The 20,303-nt window shown below is 43.4% G+C and overlaps 3 protein-coding genes across 5 annotated transcripts in view; 1 reads left to right on the forward strand and 2 right to left on the reverse strand.

Moving 5' to 3' along the window:
- nsun4 (NOP2/Sun RNA methyltransferase 4) overlaps positions 1–20,303 on the reverse strand; it is a 181,782-nt gene that overhangs the window by 10,309 nt on the left and 151,170 nt on the right. The gene's annotated exons all lie outside the window — the stretch shown is intronic.
- dipk1aa (divergent protein kinase domain 1Aa) lies at positions 98–9,035 on the reverse strand. Of its 2 annotated transcripts, XR_013077884.1 has the most exons (7): positions 8,728–9,035; positions 4,495–4,629; positions 4,134–4,241; positions 3,868–4,044; positions 2,616–2,747; positions 1,116–2,473; positions 98–1,063 (listed from the first exon to the last, which is right to left on the reverse strand). XR_013077884.1 is itself a non-coding variant. In XM_076745431.1 (6 exons), the coding sequence occupies exons 1-6, from the start codon at positions 8,779–8,781 to the stop codon at positions 1,793–1,795; spliced, it is 1,287 nt and encodes a 428-aa protein (XP_076601546.1). In that variant the 5' UTR covers positions 8,782–9,035; the 3' UTR covers positions 104–1,792. The 2 variants fall into 2 exon arrangements, 1 of the variants encoding a protein (XP_076601546.1); XM_076745431.1 differs by having other exon boundaries at positions 104–2,473.
- mtf2 (metal response element binding transcription factor 2) lies at positions 9,695–20,082 on the forward strand. Its single transcript, XM_076745584.1, has 15 exons — positions 9,695–9,913; positions 10,876–11,077; positions 11,480–11,561; positions 12,470–12,580; positions 12,715–12,815; positions 13,062–13,240; positions 13,352–13,447; positions 13,560–13,628; positions 13,892–14,015; positions 14,508–14,575; positions 14,726–14,896; positions 15,268–15,397; positions 15,601–15,659; positions 16,129–16,221; positions 17,582–20,082. The coding sequence occupies exons 1-15, from the start codon at positions 9,909–9,911 to the stop codon at positions 17,955–17,957; spliced, it is 1,866 nt and encodes a 621-aa protein (XP_076601699.1). The 5' UTR covers positions 9,695–9,908; the 3' UTR covers positions 17,958–20,082.

Consider the following 20,303-nt stretch of genomic DNA (forward strand, 5'->3'; position numbering starts at 1 on the left):
CATGACTAATATTTACCGCAGTAATCTTTAATCCACATAAATGACTCAAAGGTTGATGATGACGTGTCGGGTAAAGAACAGACGTGAAGCCATTTTTACAAGTTACAGTGAAGTGGTGTGTAGTTTAATTGTGCAAAATCATGCTGGTCTCTTCAAGAAGTAAACATTTTTTACATTTTTCAAAAATCAAACAGCAGCATTGACCACAAGCCCGACATGCTTTACAGGTCATGTCTGCTCTGAAATGCATTTTAAAGTGGTTTAACAAGTCAGGTCGTCGACTCGGTCACAGTAAATTCACAACAGCGACGCCCGGGAGGGATCATGGAAAGTACTCTTACACAGCATTCAAATATGACCACAAGATTCGATAAAAGATCTCCACCGTCAGCGGCGGTAAACATTCAGCATGATCTTTATGGCACTGAGACAAGATCCAAAAACAATGTGATACAGCACGTTACCACGGATGCTCTTAGCAGTGACGAGTGCATGAAGACATTCACAAACCAAATTAAATACACTAATATTTCTTTTCATGTCGATGATGCAACGTTGACGATGTCACTAGCGTCACAGGTGTGGGATGTCCAGCAGAGTGAAGTACACTGACACAGTATATGACCTCTGGAGTAGTGACACGCTGTCATCATCACGTTGTCCGCTGGAGCTCAAGAACAGCCTCACTTCACCGTGCAGATAAGTGACAAGTAGAGGAAAAGCTAACAGAGAGAGCTTTAAAGCTCCTTAGTTCTCCAAGTCTCTGGATCCCGTGCAGCATTTTCACTTCTTCTCCACTGATTTATTCAAGTTTTTTCCATTTCATGTGTCACTAACCTGCAGTGGTTAAAGGTAAAGTTAAGTGATGCTCTCTAGGTTTCCCATTGTCAAATATACGCCCAAAATACACCCAAATGAACAATGAATTCAGCTTTTTCATTTGATTTGCTGGAAATAAACATACACAACATCACCGGCCTGATCCTTCAAAAGAACACTCCTTGGTTATGTTTCGCTGCTCTGTAGCAACCTTAAAGGACCAGTGTGTAGGATTTAGAGGGATCTATTGGCAGAAATGAGACATAATAACCGTACTTATTTTTGTGCATAATTACCAAAAATAAGAATAGCTGTGTTTCTGTTAACAAGCTTTTCACAGCTACAGAGAGCAGGTCCTCTTCCACAGAGTCCACCGCGGTGCCTCGCCATGTTTCTACAGAAGCCCAGAAGGAACAAACGCTGACTCTGACCCTGTGAGGCGAGAGCAAATGCCACTAAATCCAACACACTGGTCCCTTAACATAAAATTAAGGAGCAGAGCTTAAAATAGTGCAGATTCATTACACTTTAAACTGAAGTTTTGTACATCGTCGTCCCATACAGAACAAACTCTCCTTTGATGAACCTTGTCAGCATGATGTGGTAAAAACAGCAATGTGGTCTCTCAGCTCTGGAGACTTTTTTCCATTAGTGTCCTGGGAACATTCCTCTGGAGTGGACAATACAATACAATGTGGCTGCATGAGCTGTTTTAAGAGTAACTGATGGCAACATGCAATCATTCATTTTATTTTTTTTTCTGTTTCAAAGTACTCGGACGTGTGTTCCAGGCCCCCGAGTGTCTGAAGCTTGGATAAGGGAGGTAGAGTCTCCTTCAGTCTGGCCGGTCTGATTAGTTGAGAGCTGGTAAAAACTGCTTCATTAAATCTGCAATTCCTATAATCACAGCATGTGTAACATTCAGCTCCCTGTGAGGAACCGACTGGCATGATTCGAGGACGTCCTCTTCTCGTCACGAGTCCTTGGTGTGTGAGATCTGTCTCCACAGCAGAGCTTTCAGGTTGTTGAGGATTAGCGAGTGCTCCATGTTCATCTGTCCGGCGTTACCTTTCAGAGCCATACAGGCGTACAACTGCCTCTCCAGCTCCTCTCTCAGCCCTGACGGCGCCCCGCGCAGGAGGTAGTCCTTCAGTGTACTGCACGCCTTTGCCAAGTTTGGCTGAACCGGTTCCTCTTTGCACCGTTTCTCTGACACGTCACATGACGTCTGGCAGTCCGTCCCGTACACGCAGTCGGCATCTGTCTCACACTTAAGCGCCCGCATAGTGCGCCTGAACTCGTTCTCAGGAACCACGGCTCGGGTGTTAGTCAGGCGGAGTTCGTGGCGGTCGGTGTAACCAAAGTGTGCCGCGGCGAGATCGCAGATCAGAAAGCTGCCGTAGGTGCCGTGGAAGATGTCCTCCACCAGCTCCAGCAGGCCCATGGAGATCTTCGCTTTGCGGGGCCATGAGGGGGTGAACCACTGGTCCATAGTGCGCTGCACGCCGCTGGGCACCCAGGACACCAGCGGCCATGGTAGGGACAAACCATACAGGGGCCCATAGGGGACTCGCTCCGTCATGTACAGGTCCCCGCAGTAGCCGAGGAGGCGGGGAGTGTGTCCACGGTCCTGGAGCAGCAGGCCCAGCAGCACCTCAAACAACAAAGCACAAATCTGAATGAGTTGGCTGTGAGAGCATGAAAGTCACTTTACGTTTGCAAACAACATCATATTTTGTGCCACAGATAACAAATCAAAACTCTTCTTAATTTTCTTGTTCAGTGGCTTATTATACCTCGTCCATCTGCAGGAGGGCCCATGTGGAGCGGGCTTCTGGCAGGGACACCCGTCTGTCTTTGTTGCCGTCCGCAACAGAGAGGATCTGGCTGACGAGGCTGGCGAGGTTAGCCTGCTCTCCGAGCTTGGACTGGTGGAAAGAAAGGGACAAAAGCTCATGCCAGGATCAGAATACATAACTTTTTTTTTTTTTTGCCTTTGACGATGGTCACTGTGTCAGCTCTAACGATCAAAGTGCCACAAACTCTTGCCGTGTCTTGGTCGGGTGACTGGCAAGACTACACGTATGACCCCGGCTAATCACAGCACGTTTTATTTCATGACCACTCACAACTTCAGAGGTCACTGGGGAGGCGGGTGAAGCTGCTGTCAATCAAACTGACAGAGGCATGTGTGATACTGGATGTCTTGTGTACCAAAAAATAAGAAAAGAAAGAGAGAGCGGCTGTGGATGCTCTATAACACTAAAAGCAAATGCAGGAGGCGGTGTGAACTTCGGCTCAATCTGTCATTATTTCTACATCTCCTGGGCAACATCCACATAACGATTACAACAGATACAAGTTTCACATATAGTGATTTTATTTGCACAGTTATTTATCTCAAGGAGCAGGCTCGGCTGTGTTGGCCACATCAAACAGGCTACTTCATGTTTGATCTGGAATTCGTAATGACAAGAATATTCCTGCAGTTAGGACTGGAGATGATGTTATGACAGCACAGCAGCTTCTCGCTGGGCTGATGAAGAGCTTCTGCTATTTTTTGCCAATATTTGTCTTTTTTTGACTCGGTCCTGCTCCTTTGAGGAAGCGTCAAACAGGCAGGTGTACTGTTGACACAGCTCAATGAACTTTTCCTCTCTTTTTTTTTTGTCCCACCTGACAGCATCCCTCCTCCTCCTCCTCCTTGTCACCATGGTTACCTGACTGTGCTCTGGAGAGAGCACCTAATTGGTCAATGCTCAGGAACCTGTCATGGGAGATGTCACACTAGACAAGACAAAAAATTCTGACATGCTAGTCTTGTCGTCGCCCGACAGGTTGTTCAGCATGTCACAGTACACGAGCACAGACACCCGACTGTCGTTCACAATTGGCCACAACGTTGGTAATTGGTCGGCCTCTACAAAATTGTCTCAAAATTGGGCTAGAATCGTGTATCTGATCTGGGCATTAAAGGGGGTCATTTTCGGCTTTAGTCCGTCATGTCATGGCGGTTCTGTGTGAACCTCTCGGACTCAGGTTCTTTACCTTGAGGTGATTAAAGACCATCTCTCTGAACTTCTCCACCGACGTGCCTCTGGTGGGCTTGTCAAACACGGGGGTTTCTCTCCGCGGCTCCGGCTCCTCGCCCAGCTCGTAGTGCACGACCTCCCCCAGCTTACAGCGGATGATCCCATCACGGTCTCCCCAGCTTCCTGTGTACACCTGCCCAGCAGAATGGCCAAACAAACACTTAACCACCTGAACGTCGTGAGTAGCAGACGGTTTAACAGACAGTAAGCTTTGTTCCCTGCCTGGTTATTAGGGAGTGTCGACAGACATCTGCTCATGTAGAGTGTTTCTTTGTCACACAGGCTGCTGCAGGCAGAGCCATCGATGATCCCCTTCCTGTATTTATCACACTAGGAGAAAACCCAGAGAAATGTGATTAAATGTTAAGCCTCTTCATAATCATCTATGAGATCTGATGATAAGAACAAAGCAAGAATTTTACTTTTCAGAACACACAGAACTCAGATTATATCCTTATACGCCCACAGGCCAGGTATTCTTCACACAGCAGCAATTTACAAAATAAAAATTCATTCCAAAAATCACTCAAAACAACACGGTCAAAACAAATAAATGAAATGACTGAGGAAAACCAGTACTCACAATGGCGTTGGTGCACTCATGTCCTCTGCACAGCTCGGTGTAGGCTGAGTATTGCACATAGAGCACCCAGCTCCCCACCAGCACAGTCAGCCATGTAAGGAACAGGTACTTCACCCGCACAAAGGAGATCCGAGCCTACAAACGCACATTCATGATGTTATTAATTCAATAAAATTATGATTAATCTAATCCAGACTGGTGTGCCTGTATTTACATGCTACACAGTGCACCAAAAGGGTGTTAATCCAAGCAAGACATCTGCACTCCCTAATCAAAGCTCATCACATAATAGGTTGCCATGGTGACAACATGGGGGGGTGTCCCATAACAAGGTACTGTCTGGCTGATTAGTCACCAGCCATAGCTCAGTGTGCTGGAGGACTGTTAGGGGGTTGCAGATCCAGTTGTTCCAGCATGCCATTCTGGTTGTGGCTATGACTGTCAGTGTCACAAGATGCCCGCATCACATGTCTCTCGATGCACCTTTGAACAGAGCTCCTGTTGTTTCTGTGATTTCTTCATGCCTTCAGGAGAAACTTTATATAGGTGACACTATGGGCACCAGAATGAATTGAATTGAAAAGAAAAAACAAGATATAAATTATTATTATGATTTTTTTCAGCCTGTTTATTCCACTTTTTAATTTAGTTAACAGGCATTTAGTCCACAGTGCCAAAAAAGATTGAAGTCTTCCACTTGTGTGACCAAACGAGAAAAGCAAGCATGTCTTGAAATGATGACAATGCACAACATTTGTGCCTGTTTTTCTGGCAAAAGACTGACAAATCAGTTGATTAAACGATCTTTTCAGCAGATAGTGACTACTGGTCTGCAAACAAGTGAAAAACATGAAGACAAGTCAGTTGTTGGAGGGTGCAGTGGAGCAGCAAAAAAGAATTTGGGTCAGATTTGCTCTGTAAGCCACAGTATGTGACTTCTGCAGCTAGTTTTTCTCCAGGGACTGTAACTGTACTTGGGAGGATAAAGTGATTTTGATTCTCACTCTGATCACATGGCAGGAACAGCTTATGTTGTGTGTATTTTGGCAGCGCGCTGTTCCTCTCATTTCAGCTGCAGCACGGTTTCCAAATCCCAACAAAGTATGCACCCAGTGAGACAGGGACCAAACACAAGCCTTCTTTATCTTTGATGTACTGTGATTATTGTACTTGGTAAACAGCTCTGATCCGGACTGACGGTCTTTCTGTTTTGAGTCCCTACAAACTGCAGCAGAAATTAAAGCATCAGATCCACATTCATGTACACACGGGAGGTCTAATTACTGTCATAAATTCGGATTCTTTGTGGGTTTTGAACATGATAAAAACCCTAATGAGGTGCGGGGCTTTTTTTTCGTGGAATTTGTTCACACAAAAATATGCAACAAAGCCCCACTGTGAACTAAAGACTTCACAGAAAAGCAAAGGCAGCATACAGGACAACCTCCCGTTCCCTTTGGTGCACTGACAGCAGCGTCGTGTTGAGACGTTTCCCCTGCAGAGCAGAGATGAACAAACAGATAGTGGGCCTCCGGGAAAGGAACAGGGGGCACCATGGGAGTGCAAAGCAACTATGCCTGTATGTAGGCGATGGATGTAGAAGGTGCTACGTGCATGAAACCCACACAAAAAACACAGCGGGGTAAAAGAGTCATGTGTGCGCTTGTTGTGTGTCTGGTGATGTCTCAAGGCCTCTGTGTGAACACATGATGAAGCCTCACAGTTTAAGAAGTGAAATCTGAGCAGCAAAAAGTTTTATCCTTCACTCTTTCCCTGTTGTCCTCAGCACTGTCTCCTCTTCCATGTAGTGTTTGTCTTAGCTAAGATAACATAAGACAAGCTTAACTGTTCCCACACAGTCAATTCAATTGTAAATAAAGGAGATGAAATCAGTGTAATACAAAGCATGGTATAGAGGTGCTATATACAATGTACATGTGGTAAATGTATAGTAGTAACTGCAGCACTAATCTGCAAATGGAAAGGGACAAAGATGTTGAACTGAGTGAGAAAAGTTCAGTAAAGCAAAGAAACACTAACACTACACATGAAGAAGAGCAAATAAAAAAGAAAAACTAATCCTCCAAAGTGAAAACACACAACATGTCCTTAAAATATATGTAGTAATTCAGTTCGGTTGAGGTGGCAGCAGATACTGCAAATACTGATGAAAAAAGAAGCAGATGATGTGTAGTGCCGGCAGGAAACTGCTCAAACTGCAAAGACACATAATACAAAAACCCTGTGGTGCAAACTGTAGGATTACCAGCTGTCAACGGTTACATTCAGTTACCGACCATTAGCCCTCGTGAAGCAGGGACAAAAGACCTGCAGCGTCACATCTTCATGTACTGTGGACGGAGCAGCCTGGAGCTGTCCTCGGGGTCTCAAAGGGGGATTCGGAGGTGTTGCCCATTCCCTGTCTCTCCCACTTTCACTATGGAGTCCACAGAACTCCTCCGGACAGAGCTGGCTGTCCTCGTTGTGTCTTCCTGTCTGCAGTCGAGATGTCACTGCACAGAAGCATGGCTGACACCATCCCTGAGAGGAAAATATCTGTATAGGCTGACTAATGCATTCCTGTGATCAACAGTAAGTCCCCGACAGGGCAAAGGTACTAAAGAACTGCAATGCTGGTTATCAAAGAGGCCCAACAGTCTGATTCTGACTTCCACGTGGCTTTCTGAACACGGGTGCTTGAAAAAGCTTTGAAATTCAAAAACCAGGCAGAAGTTTAGATGTTATGTGGCTGCAGGGTTTAGACCAGTGCTGCACCACATGGAAGGGATGTGATGGGATTTTGCTCCAAGAAACATGTTTACAGAGTTAACTGGATGACTTTGGTAAAGCTAAAACCTGGCACCCCCACAGATGTGGGATGTGGACTGTTGGGTTTCGCTCTGCAAAGTGGTCCAGATCACCCTGTAAACTTGCTTCTTGGAACAGCTCTGAACACCTTGGTGCAAACCAGACACCATGTCCTGTAACAGACCTGGACGACATGCCGCTGCCAACACATTTTGGTGTGTCGCCACAAACCAGCAGTTCCCCTAACAAGACTCTTTTTAGACTCGGTATCAGCCGGACTTGCATTACGTTGATGTGTTGACATTTTACCTAAATATAAAAAGGTATTAATTGCTTTGGGAGCAAACTCAGCAAACTACAAAATGCACACATTTACAAAAATATCACACCAGCACTGAATGTACTTGCCAAAATCATCCCTCTCCTTACACAAATGAACTCTGTACCAAAACAGGAACAGCACGTACCTTTGCAAATGACACGATGCAGTACACAAACACGTTACAAGACCAGCGCGGCCAAAAATTTCAGTAAACTTTGCTTAGCTCAAGATAAAAAAACAATTCTGCACAGTGTCGTGCGTGTGTGTGTGTGTGAGAGAGAGAGAGTGTAAAGTGGTGTGGGACAGGAAACTCTCCATAAATGAAGGGGTGTGAGACAGAAACTATCCTGACAAGTACAGGGTGAAACGTAGCCTACCATAACTGTGTCTGGTCTTATTCCATTAACCAGCCCGTGAGGCCACACTCAGGCTCGTGTCGTTAAATATTGACTGAAGCCAGCCACAATCAGCTCTGTCAACACGTTTCACACCCTCGATCCCATGTCTCAGCGCTCGGATTGTGATCTGTGCCCAAAGTTGTGATAAACTGGCTGTATTGTATGCTGTCATGTGTTAACTCTAACAAAAGCAGCCCTATAATCCTCCTGCTTAAGGTCTTTACTGTACTGGAGGAAGATGCTGGCATCAGGCCACTGGTACCCAAATCAGAAGATCCAACCTGATCACAAAACTGAGCAGACCACTGCTACTCTGGTACTACAGAGGGTGATGAAAACTTAAAATGAAGTGAGATGAGATGATCCACACACAGATTCCTCCCTGGGTGATCAGTCCTGGCATGGATGATCAATTTCTCTCACATATTATTCACACTCACTGTAGTGGGCCTGCACTGTGCTCTGCTCTAGATCAGCAGAAACACCGTCAGCGTGATTTTCACGAGCACTCACATTCCTCAGGTATTTGGAAACGATCCATTAAAGCATATCAGAGCAGCCCGGGCAGGTTCGTGTTTACTGGCAGCTGTCAAGTCTGACGTGACACCACGACGAGTCCATTTTAGACAGGCTCACGGGCAATTTAAACCCGCAGTTTATAACGCTGATCCGCTTTACAGAGCATTCATCGAAGCGTGACATTACCTGGAAGTAGAAAGACTTTTTCACCCAGGCCCGTGGAAACAGACCCTTCGCCATCACAAAAATAGATCATCTCAATACGTGGACCTGGCTGTGGGAGATCATCCAGAATACACAGGAGAGCGTCTTTCTCATGAAACGACTCGCCTCGTTTACGAAGCAGACAGGAATGACTGCATAATGTCCGATTTGAGCCCCTCTGTGATCCACGAGCCCAGGCTGTCGTTTCGTTTTGTCCGCGTGAATCGCTTTGATATTGCACTTTGCCTCTGCTCTTTGCAGCCGCTGCTGGTCTTCAACCAAAGCAACATACCTCAAGCAGGAAAAAAAGGATGTTTACAGCGCATGCGCAACATGCTTGCGAACACATAACACGTTTAAAAGTTTTCAGGTCATTCACCGAATTGACAGACACATGTGTTAAAGCGAATTCGCACAGTTTGCGTTAGTATTATGTGGTCATTCTGAGTGTTGAGTGATTGCTAAACGATGAAGCTGCCTACAGGTCAAGTTAGCGAACATGAGTAAAATAAACTTCCGCTACGGCTTTCATAATAAAAGCCTTATTGCTTAAGCGCTAGGCCAACACCTAACAAAACTTCCGGTTATAACATAAAAAAAATGTAACGATAAATGACAACACATGATGTTGTAGCGCCAGCAAGTGGCCACAACTAGTACAAGTCTATGAAACCTTTCCTCTTTGAAAGTTTTAAAAAAACACATATCTGCGGAAATGTATGACTACTAAGTACTATTGATGACAACGTTGCTTCGTATTCAACGTTCATTCACACCCACTCCGCAGAAAAGATGCTGTGCTCGACTACAAAAGTACATCTTATGGTACTTTAAAGGGCGGATGTGCTCTGCTTGGTAAATGCCCTGCCTACAATTTCAAATCTTTGAAAAAAAAAAAAAAATGAACGTAGCTGCGACAAACAACCAGCAGCGGTGTAAGCGCTTCCCAGAATGCACTCCCCGGTCATCAGCGGGAAACCAAAATGGCGAACGTGTTGGGGGAAAATGAGCCGTTTGTTATTTTCTGAGGAAGGCACGAGCCCCGCAAGTTTTCGCGATATATCCCTGAAATAAATTAAACTTCAGAAAGAGCGGGACTAGAGCGGTCTCTCGTATCCTGTTATTTTGTCTTACGAGTCGTTTGTCGAAGCGGAGGTGACCGAATGAGGTATTGTTGTCATGTTTTCCTCCTGTGGGGGGTGTGGGTCCGACGGTCAGCGACCTGTCGGGGGTTACGGCTCTGCATGTGGATTATTCACGCTAACAATCAGGCCTGGCTGCGAGCTATTTTATATACGACTCACTTCAGCATGCAGTATTATCTCAAACTGGCCATTTATCGGCTCTAGTGGCTCATATTGACCATGTTTCTCTCAGTATCCGAACAAAGGGAGTCTCGGACTGACGGACAGTGGGCAAAAGAAAATATAAAAATGAAATGTACGATTTCTAACATAGTGAATACTGTTTTACAGCAGATGGTTTTTAAATAGTCAAGTGCTCTAGACTTTAATTAAAACTGTCTCCGGCAATCAATTGTCAGTCAATATTTAAGTGTTAAAAATTGATAATGAGCTTCTTTTTCTTTTCTTTAGGGTGAAATGGTATAGAAATACTCAGCAGTGTCCTGCAGCCATCTTACTCACTGCGTGATCATGGTTAATTACCAATTAGCACTAATTATGAGTCCAATCACCTGTTGTTTGTAGCCACTGGAGGGGAAATGGCATGTTTCATTTTCAGCCGCGTTCTGTGAGCGTTTCTGTAACCACACACTATCTGCTTGTATTTCCGTTAAAACTACACACACAGAAGCGTATTTCAGTCGGGATTCAGATTGATCTGCGTACAGTTCCTGTTGGTTGACACAACGAAATCTCACAGATGGTCCAAATTATAGTGTTGATTGCAGGACTGCTATTTTCAGGTTTATATTATTAAAAAAAACCCCAAAAAGCTGTGTGAAAATCCCATCTTGTATCTGCATTTTTACACTGACTCATGATTTGTTCCTGGTCCTTGAATGTGTCATTATCGTTTTGTAAATGAATGAACTCCCTGTTGTAAATGCATCTCCCTCCCTCTTCCACCCCTTCCCTTTCTCCTGATTACGTCCCCCCTGGTTTGCAGAGACTCAGGGGTTGTGGATCACCTGTCTGTCCATCACAGAGCTCTCCCCCAGCGGCAGCAGCAGGCTGTGTCCTTGTCCCCCACAAGCCTTTCTGCTAGGGGGGAGTATGGAGAAGACGACATGTCTAACAGGTTTACAGAGGGACAGGACGTCTTGGCCCGCTGGTCAGATGGCTTGTTCTACTTGGGGACAATCAACAAGGTTAGTGTGAGGGAAGCACTCCTTTTAGTATGACAATGAGTTTTCTGTCACAGTTTTACCACATACTCCAGTACACCAGATACTCAAACTTGTGAAATTTAGCACCCTTGTTGGATTTCTGGCACATCGGAACAACCCAGTGGAATAGCACCTTAAGGAGGCCTTCAGGTGCACATTTTCTGGCCACTTTATTTCACTGAATTGTAATGTTACTTAAATTATATAAAGCAATTTTTGTCGTAGGATGCATAAAGTCAACCTGATAAAATTAGGTGGATGTGACTCCTCAACTCCTCCAACTTCTGGACTAGTGTCCCAAGTGTTGCCTGCAGCATTATCTTGTATCTGTATCTCAGTGTGGTGTTTCGGAAGACATAAATCTGTTTTTGCTTCCTCCTTCAGATTGATCGGGACAAGCAGCGATGCTTTGTGGTTTTTGAGGATCAGTCAAAGTCTTGGGTTCTCTGGAAGGATATTCAGACAGGTAACGTCTTTTAACTGCAAGCTTTACATGTTTGTTAAATATTTAATAATTATAATTGCATAAAAATGCAATTGATGATGATTTACAGGTAATTTAAAAGGTTTGATTTATTGCCTGGCAGCATCTGTACTTTAGATTCTGTCCAGGTTAATAGGTTAGTTTGCTTGAGTTCTAGCAATTCTAGCACTTTGTCTGCCTTCTGTCTTACTTATCTCAATACTCATGTTGCTGACAGTTAACTGTCCACGGTGTCTGGCATCAGCACAGCAGCAGTACACTGCCAGCGTGTGATGAGCACAGGGGAGGTGCACACTGGAGTCTATCTTCTTCCACATCAGTCAGTTAAAATGCAAATCTGACCCTCATATGCTTTGTAATACAGATTCATGTGAGTAGTGATGCATAAAAAATATAAAAATTTTGTCAAATTTTCACAATTTTGTATGTTATATTTTTCAGTCTTGACTAATTCCAAATTGATTTGCTCCACATGTTGCTGCACAGCTGTATGCACACAGTGTCGCAAAGCTGACTTGAATGTCAGTTAAAGGCTTTGTTTTTTGCTGACCTCCAGTGGTTGAAGTTCTCACTTTGCTGCTGTGGTGAGGAAAAGTACTTGCAGTGTTTCACTACACCCTGACCTCACGGTTCTTTGCCACCCCAGTAACATGAGGGTAATGGAGCTGTTTTAATTACATTTGAAAATGGAAAGTTGTGTTCACAATAATCCACAGACCTCACGGCGAATGGTTTCTGTTGGGACTACTTCCAAGCAAAGAAATAGCCAGTCAACTTAAAACACCATTTAAGGTCCTTGGCTAGTCTCCTCTCTTTCACAACTAGCCTGCATAACAGCTGCTGATGATAGAGTTGTGAATATTTGCCCTGACTTCTTTTGTCCTTTTCAGGGGATGAAGATGATGAGGATGATGAGGACGATGACATTGTGTGCTCCATATGCCAGGATGAAACTTCAGAGGAGCCCAATGAGATTGTCATTTGTGACAAGTGCGGGCAAGGTACCGTTCATTGTCTTTCTGTTTTTCATTCACCTGCCATCTATCGAATCACTGGTCGTCAGTGAAATTTGTGCTTCTTCAAGGAATGATCCAGTAGATGGCAGCTGCATGTAAACATTATCATTGTCTTTTAGGCTACCATCAGCTGTGCCACACCCCCATCATCGATGCCTCTGTCATTGACTCAGACGACAAGTGGCTTTGCTCAGAGTGTGAGCTCACTTCTATACCTAAGGTACAGCTTTTCTTTTGAGCGTCGATACACACAAACTTCAGTTGAATGTTTAAGTTGTTTGATTAGATGCGCATGTTTTTATATGACGAGCCACTATTTTGTGAGACTGCGTATTTGCTCTGCTTTAACTGTAAGATAAAATGAAGATAAAAGACTGTGAAGGGCAGCTAAAAGATAATCTGTGGAGTAAAGCGTACACATAGTTTTATGTTTGGGTAACCATAGTTTTGTCTGTGTGGTTTACAGAGGGGGGTTGTGCACAGGAGGGGAGCGTCTGCTAAAGGCTTCCTGCAGCACGAGCAGCAGCATCAGCAGCACAGGGAGCTGCATCTGTCCTTCCCGTATGCTTTGGATGAACTCGTGTGGGACCAGGGCCACAAGACGAACATCCAGCAGTGCTACTGCTACTGTGGGGGTCCAGGAGAGTGAGTAACACTCAGAATCTATCTATATTCTCTATATATAAATAATTATACCACCTATTGTGGTACAACTAAGCTCTGTATCCCCCCACCCCCACCCCTCTCTCCTGGTAGTTGGTTCCTGAAGATGCTGCAGTGTAACAGGTGTCAGCAGTGGTTCCATGAGGCCTGTCTCCATTGCTTACAGATGCCCATGCTCTACGGAGATAGGTGCAAATACACTATGTATATATATCTCATACTTGTATGTATTTATACCACGGTTGTGGAAAAGACTTCTGATTGGCTGCCAGGAGTGACTTGACTCTTTGCTTGACTTTAGGTTTTACCTGTTTATTTGTTCTGTTTGCAATGGTGGACCAGAGTACCTCAGCCGACTGCCTCTCAGATGGTAAGTGAATCTCAACATGTAATTTCAACTTTGGCACTGACAGCCAGTCTTATTTAATAAAATACACAAGCATATGATTGCCCTTCTTTCCAAAGTAGTGCCCCTCTTATGGCAAATGCTAGCATGATGATTAAGTTCCAGTCTTACGTTTTTTATACTGAAACAGTGCCACAGAGCCTAAACAACATATTTGTTTTTCTTTTTATGGAATTCATTTGGATCCAGACTAAGTGAAGAAAACAACTTTTACTAAAATGTTTCAGGGGGGATGTCACACACCTGAGTCTGTACAACCTGAGTGTGATCCACAAGAAGAAATACTTTGACTCTGAGATGCACCTGATGACTTACATCAATGATAACTGGGAGCTGCTGCAGCTGGGGGAGGTCAGGACAGTTTTACCAGTTTACATTTGACTATTTACGAACTTTCATTTGTAATGCACCAGTGCCCAGCTCTGGACGCACACACACACACACACACACACACACACACACACACACACACACACACACACTGTTTTATGTTCTGTGTTCTATGGAGAGTTTCTACTGAACATAAAGACACACACTGTGTTTGTGTAGCCTGATATTGGCATGTTTTGGATTTGGCACAGGATGTTTGGAATTGGCAACCTGTTATACGTTAGTGGTTTCATTAGTATGTAGCTGCTCAATGTACCAATACATCTCAAGTTGAGTGGAGACCAGAAAACCACATTGTTAGCCTGTCCTAGAGGGTTAATTATTTTGAAATGATCCCTGGCTGCCAGATTGGGGTTTTGAAACCATATGGTGTTGATTTTCTGAAATCGTACCTTTTTTTTTCCTCGCACCCTGTTTTTCCTGTTTGGTGACTCCCCTCCCCCGTGTCTGCAGCTCACCAACACCCCGAGATCAGAGCGATATGAATGTGTTCTGGAGGCATTAAACAGCAACAAGAGCATGTAAGTCATTCCTGTACTGGTTAAGCGTTTTTTTTTTTTTTTTTTTTTTTTTTTTTAACCCTTTGTCTTTTTCTTAACTCCTGTCTGTCCCAATGTTTGCTCTTACTGTTTCGACCTGTCACTACACTCTGCCTTTCCTTTCTCTTCCAGGTTCATGTCGGGGAAGGAGGTAAAGAAAAAGAAGCACTTGTTCGGGCTGAGGATCCGTTTCCCTCCTGCTCCCCCCAACTCTGATGAGCCAAGTAGCAGAGGGATGGAGAGGGCTTCTCATGAGATCACTATTAAGGGATGCAAGTCCACCAAAGCCCTACCTGGAATGAGGTAATACGAGAAGACTTACATTTGGAGTTATTAAGTTAAAGGGTTTGGTGTTTCTGGGTGGGACAAAATGGAGGGAAAAATAGCTGTTTTGGACCAAAATTCTTTTAACTGGTTAACTTTGAACTAAGGAGCATGCTGGACTTCATGTCCTATTCAGTCGTGTTATATATTATCTGTGATTACGGACCCTGTTTTCCCGTGTTTTTGTGTCTAAACGATGAATTGGGACAACAGTTTTTGCAGTTGGTCCAGTATTGGTACCTTGTAATGAGTTTCATAACGAGTGCCTGCTTAACACTATAGTGTTAATAATGCACAACTGTCGTTAACTGTGAAACTGTTGTGAAAGGTTGTTGTTATTGTTGCACTAGAACTTGCAGTACTCTAACCAATGGCACAGAGAAGAAGAAGAAGAAGAAAAAGAAGAAAAAGAGGAAGCAAGGAGCACGGTCTCTGGAGACTTTGGCTAAACGACAACGCACCAGTGAACTTTTATCCCAGGTGTGTGTGCATGCATTTGTATGTATGTGTATCTTAGTGGGTGTGCACATAGTTGTAGAAAGGGGTGTGTATTTTTGCATTATTCAGTATAGGCATACACACAAACTCTCAAACTGTAACTTTTGCTGGGGCTACTGAGAAACTGTTAGATTAAAAGGAAACCCACTGAGAAATGCTAACCATTATTTTCTTATCTTTGACAGGAAATAAGAAAGCCTCTACCACTAGAGACCCATACATTGGATCACTTAACCTCCATCAAGTAAGTGAGAGATTGTGGTATTCCTAAACAATCATGAAGCTACTGTACTGTTAGGGTTGCAATTAACAATTCTTTGGCTTTTCAATGAATCTCTAGGGGAGAAAACATGACGACATAATGAGCCCACGATAACATCTTCAGAGTGCTTGTTTTATCCAACCAGAAGTCTAAAACTCAAAGATTTTTGATCTGCTATGATCTAACAAAGAGAAAAGCGCCCAATCCTCACATTTGAGAAGCTCAAACCAGATGATTATTTGAGCATTTTTGCTTGATTATTGACTTAAACAATAGTTGTTTTGCAGATTCATTTCCTCTTGATTGACTGATAGATGAATCTAATCTGACTAATTGTTTGAGAACTATGTACAGTCACTATAACTGTGTCTGCTGCATTTTTTTTAAATTCTGTGTCTAATTTTTTCATCCTCTGGTCTCTTTTTTCCTTTCACCATTCCCACACCACCAGGAGTGACAGGTCTCTGCTGTCCTCAGATGTGGAATCCATAGGAGCCCTGAGCACCACAGAAACTACCTCAACTAGCATTTCAAGACAGTCAAGGTATGCCTGCTATTCAGCTGCAACATCTACCACTTTCTCACTTTGACATCTACAACCCTGATTCCAAAACAGTTGGGACACCGTGTGATACATAGATACAATGGAATGGGATTATTTGCTAATGATTTTTCACATGTACTCAATAGAAAACAGCAAAAAGGCAACATATTTAATGTTTCACCTCATCAGCTTCATTGATTTCTGTAAATATATGTCTATTCTGAATTGAAATTGATTTTATTAACCATTTTATCAACACATGCATAGTGCTTCAAAGGTGCAAAATAGTTGTTGTTGTGCCAAAAACAAGAATTGAAACAAAAATGTGCTGGATGTGGAAAAGTCTCAGGGAAGTGAATACTAGTGTAAGGCACTGTGCCTGCATGACATCAGCATGTTGGTAATGTCAGTTTGATTATGTTAACATGCTGAGGGTAGCATTTAGCCAGTGTTTCCACACGCACTTGAAGTCCTTGAAATGTAGAGGCTAGTTTTCTAGTTATGAAAACACCTGGAAATTGATTGGAATGACCAAATATTTCTGGATATAATCTCTGTTGTCCTGGAAAATGTTCCTTGTATTCCTCACTCAGATCACCAATGTAAACCTAGGCAGGTATTTTGTTCGAAAAGCCCCCTTTTCATTGCGGCTCCCATGTCATTCAATCTTGCTGTTCACACCAGACACAGAGCAGAGCGGACCTGCAGCGATCTTTTCGGTGTCGAGTTTTCTGCAGCTTTGAGCAGAAGTCTCAGAGAATCCCAAATCCCAAAATTAGCCGGATAGTTAGCTGACTCATGTTATGCTGGCACGTTTCCATTTGGTTTTGTTTGGGCAAAATAGCTCACTGAAATTGGATTAATGGGCCAAATATGTGACTTCCTGACACTTAACTAGGCAGCGGAGGGAGAGAATAGTGGTGACCAGCATCACCAGCATGAAGTAGCAAGTGGCTGCAGTGGCCAGGTGTGCTTAGAACAGTTGGATGCAGATGAGTGAATTTTACAGTTGCTAGCAGCTCGCCATAGAATGAATCCAGGTCGGACCTGGACTAGGGCAACATAGTACATTGTATTTGGTCAGTGGACCTACTTCAAGACCTTCCTCCTGTGTTTACGTTCTTGCTCCCGCCCCTGACACATCTGACCAGTGAGTGTTCTCACGTGGCTTGTAGTGCTCCATTTTGGCTTGCGTGGATTTTTCTGTGTGAAAAGAAGCCGAACCAAAGGGCAAATGCACCAGATTTACCAAACAATCCATAGGCATGAAAGACCTTAGTTTTTTGTTTTTTTTTTGTTATTGCCCTCAGAACTAAAATCAGTTGTTTGACGACTTCTTTTCCTATCAAACACCCTCCAGCCTCTGTAGCTCCAGCAAGACGCGCACTGCAGCCTGCATCATGCCTGTTTCCTCCCCACCCTTAAAAAGGAAACGTGGGCGGCCACGACGAGCCCTGCAGCCCCCCAACCCAGAAATCCCTCCTCCCAGCCACGCAGACCCAAACCCCTCAGCTACAGAGGTGCTGAGCCCACTCCCAGGGCTTCACTCCACAGACATAGTTCACAGCATGGACCCCAACAGCCAGCTCTCCCACCTCAAGAGCTCAATCAGCAGCTATTTCGGAGCAGCAGGGCGGCTGGCTTGTGGGGAAAAGTATAAAGTCCTGGCACGACGGGTCACCCTCGATGGCAAGGTGCAGTACCTGGTGGAGTGGGAGGGAGTCACTGCCTCCTAGACTTGTCTTTGTCATCATCACTTCTAACTTCTAACCAGCACCTACAAGAGGTTTATGGCTGTGTTAAGGACACTTTGTACACAGCCTGTATTCAGAGCATTAATTGATATATGCCTTTGTTTAGTTTAGACAGGAGCAAGTTTTGCCTGTTAAGCTTACTGTAAAGCCTACTCGTTCAGTGCTATCCAGTGTGATTACAGCACGTCAGGTCCTCGTGTTTAAAGACAAGGAGTTGTCATTATACCACACCGTATTTGTGTTATTCTGCTTTTATCTTTCATTATCTGCTTTGAATGTTTACAGAATCCCCATTTATTCAGGGGCAAACAATTGATCAGTGCACTGCACCTGTAGGCTTTCAGTGAATTGTTATTGTGCTTGATTTTTAATCCAGTGATATGCTTTTCATTTCCAGACCATTTAAGTATGAAACTGTATTTTTTTTGTTTTGTTTTGTTTTGTTTGACAGAATGTAGTTGGTCAGACATTAAATGGTGAATCTTGGAGGATAAGAGAAAGAGGGGAAGTTTTGTTCAAACCTTCATGAGTTTCACTACCGTTATCATGCAGTGAACATTTCTTTTCTTTCCAGATTTGGTAAATAAATGCTTGTCCCTTTACAGCCATGTCCCCTCCTTCTCTAGTCCCAGCTGTGAGTACCTCTCGTTGCCTTGGGCAGACATATCCTTCAGTTGCATTTTGGAAAGTGTGCTCATTTGTGAGCCGTTCAGGAGGAACTCAAAAGAGATGTGCTGCTGCAAATGTTTATTATTTTATATAGAATTATACTACATTTATTATTCCCTTTTCCACTTGTACTTTCTCATATGCCTTTTTCTGCTTCACAGGGCAGATTTCTCTGATTTTCTTTTTTTCATTTTTTTAATTATGGATTGCACATATCAAATTATGTCCGTTAGGTCGTCATCTCATTTTGAACAGATTATTTGGCCTTTTTTACATGGCAGCATGTTTATCCATGATAAAGTTCTTTAAATTCTGCTTTTGATGTTTCTCGTAACTCTGGTTAAATTTAAACGTAAGCTTTTGAAAAATAACATCCCCAAATAAAGTGTCATTTCAGTGCATAAATGATCAGAAGCCAGCCCAGGAGGACTCCTAATAACCTTTAAAATATCACCTTTAAAACATTTTGATTTGAAATTGATAAAGTGACTGTTAATGCTGAGATCTTTGAGGACCTATTTAGTTTTTACTTTGCCTGATAGTTATTCAAGAAAAATAAAGTGGATGTTGTACACCCAGTTCTCATACCAAGAGTTCAAAATTGTTCTGCTTTTTTTCTGCTGCCTATGCAAGTAGTTCTGGATTAAGGTGTTCAGCCATATAGTTGGACAATGTAGCTTGACAAAGGGGAGCTCCAGCATTATTATTGTGATGATTTGACTTGGTCGTAAATTTTTTCATGTGACAGGTCCAAAAAACACACAAAAAAAATCAAAAGCTGCACTTGGATTGTTTGCTTTTACAGTCAAGATCACCTTGTAGTTAACACACTCAGGACATGCTCAGAAACTTCACTGTATTGTATAGGCTTGCATTTGCAGCTTGACAGGAGGTAAGGGTGTAAGTTATTCACATAGTGTTGTTGGTCAGTATTTTTATATCAGGTGCTCCTTTGTCACATTACTTTGGACAATATGTATGCATGTATGCTTTTTGTTTTCTATGAGAAAAATAATTTGTGGTCTATTTCTACTGCTACACTCGCTTGTTTAGACTGAGTCAGAAAACAATCACTGGAAAACTAATATGCTGTATGTCATTGCAAGAGGTAAATATTCAGTTAGTATGGCTGTCTCTTTTTTTGAGATGTTTGTTTTTGTTGAAATGGACAGACCTTTTTGACATTGATACCTCTTTGTTGTGCAGATGTAGTCCGTGCATTTGAAGCTCCTCTCCTCTGTTCAGCCAGTGTCTCAGCCCACATGTTGCTACCACTGGCTTCCAGCAGGCTTCTGTAGCCAAAGAACATACATGTACCGTCTGCTTTGTCTCTTGAGATTCTTCTTATTACATTTTTATACATGATTATATAGGTTGACGTCTTACTTCTGAACTTGTTTAGTTAAAGGATAAATAAAAGCTGATATTTTGAACTGTTGTGTTACCTCTTCTGTCTTTAATTGTTGCCTGTAGTGGATGCTTCATCACAGCAACATCAGCCTCCTCAGTCAAAGCTGACGTAGATTTGACAGTTTCAGTTCACGCGCCTGTGTTCGCGGCCAATGCCATGACAACCCTCTCTGCCAATCACGTCACAGACCGCTTTATCTTATCCAATCATAACACGCGTTGTTAGGATGTGGGCGGAGACTAAAATTA

Source organism: Chaetodon auriga, chromosome 12, assembly GCF_051107435.1.
Source record: "Chaetodon auriga isolate fChaAug3 chromosome 12, fChaAug3.hap1, whole genome shotgun sequence".
In the NCBI taxonomy this organism is placed as follows: domain Eukaryota; kingdom Metazoa; phylum Chordata; class Actinopteri; order Chaetodontiformes; family Chaetodontidae; genus Chaetodon; species Chaetodon auriga.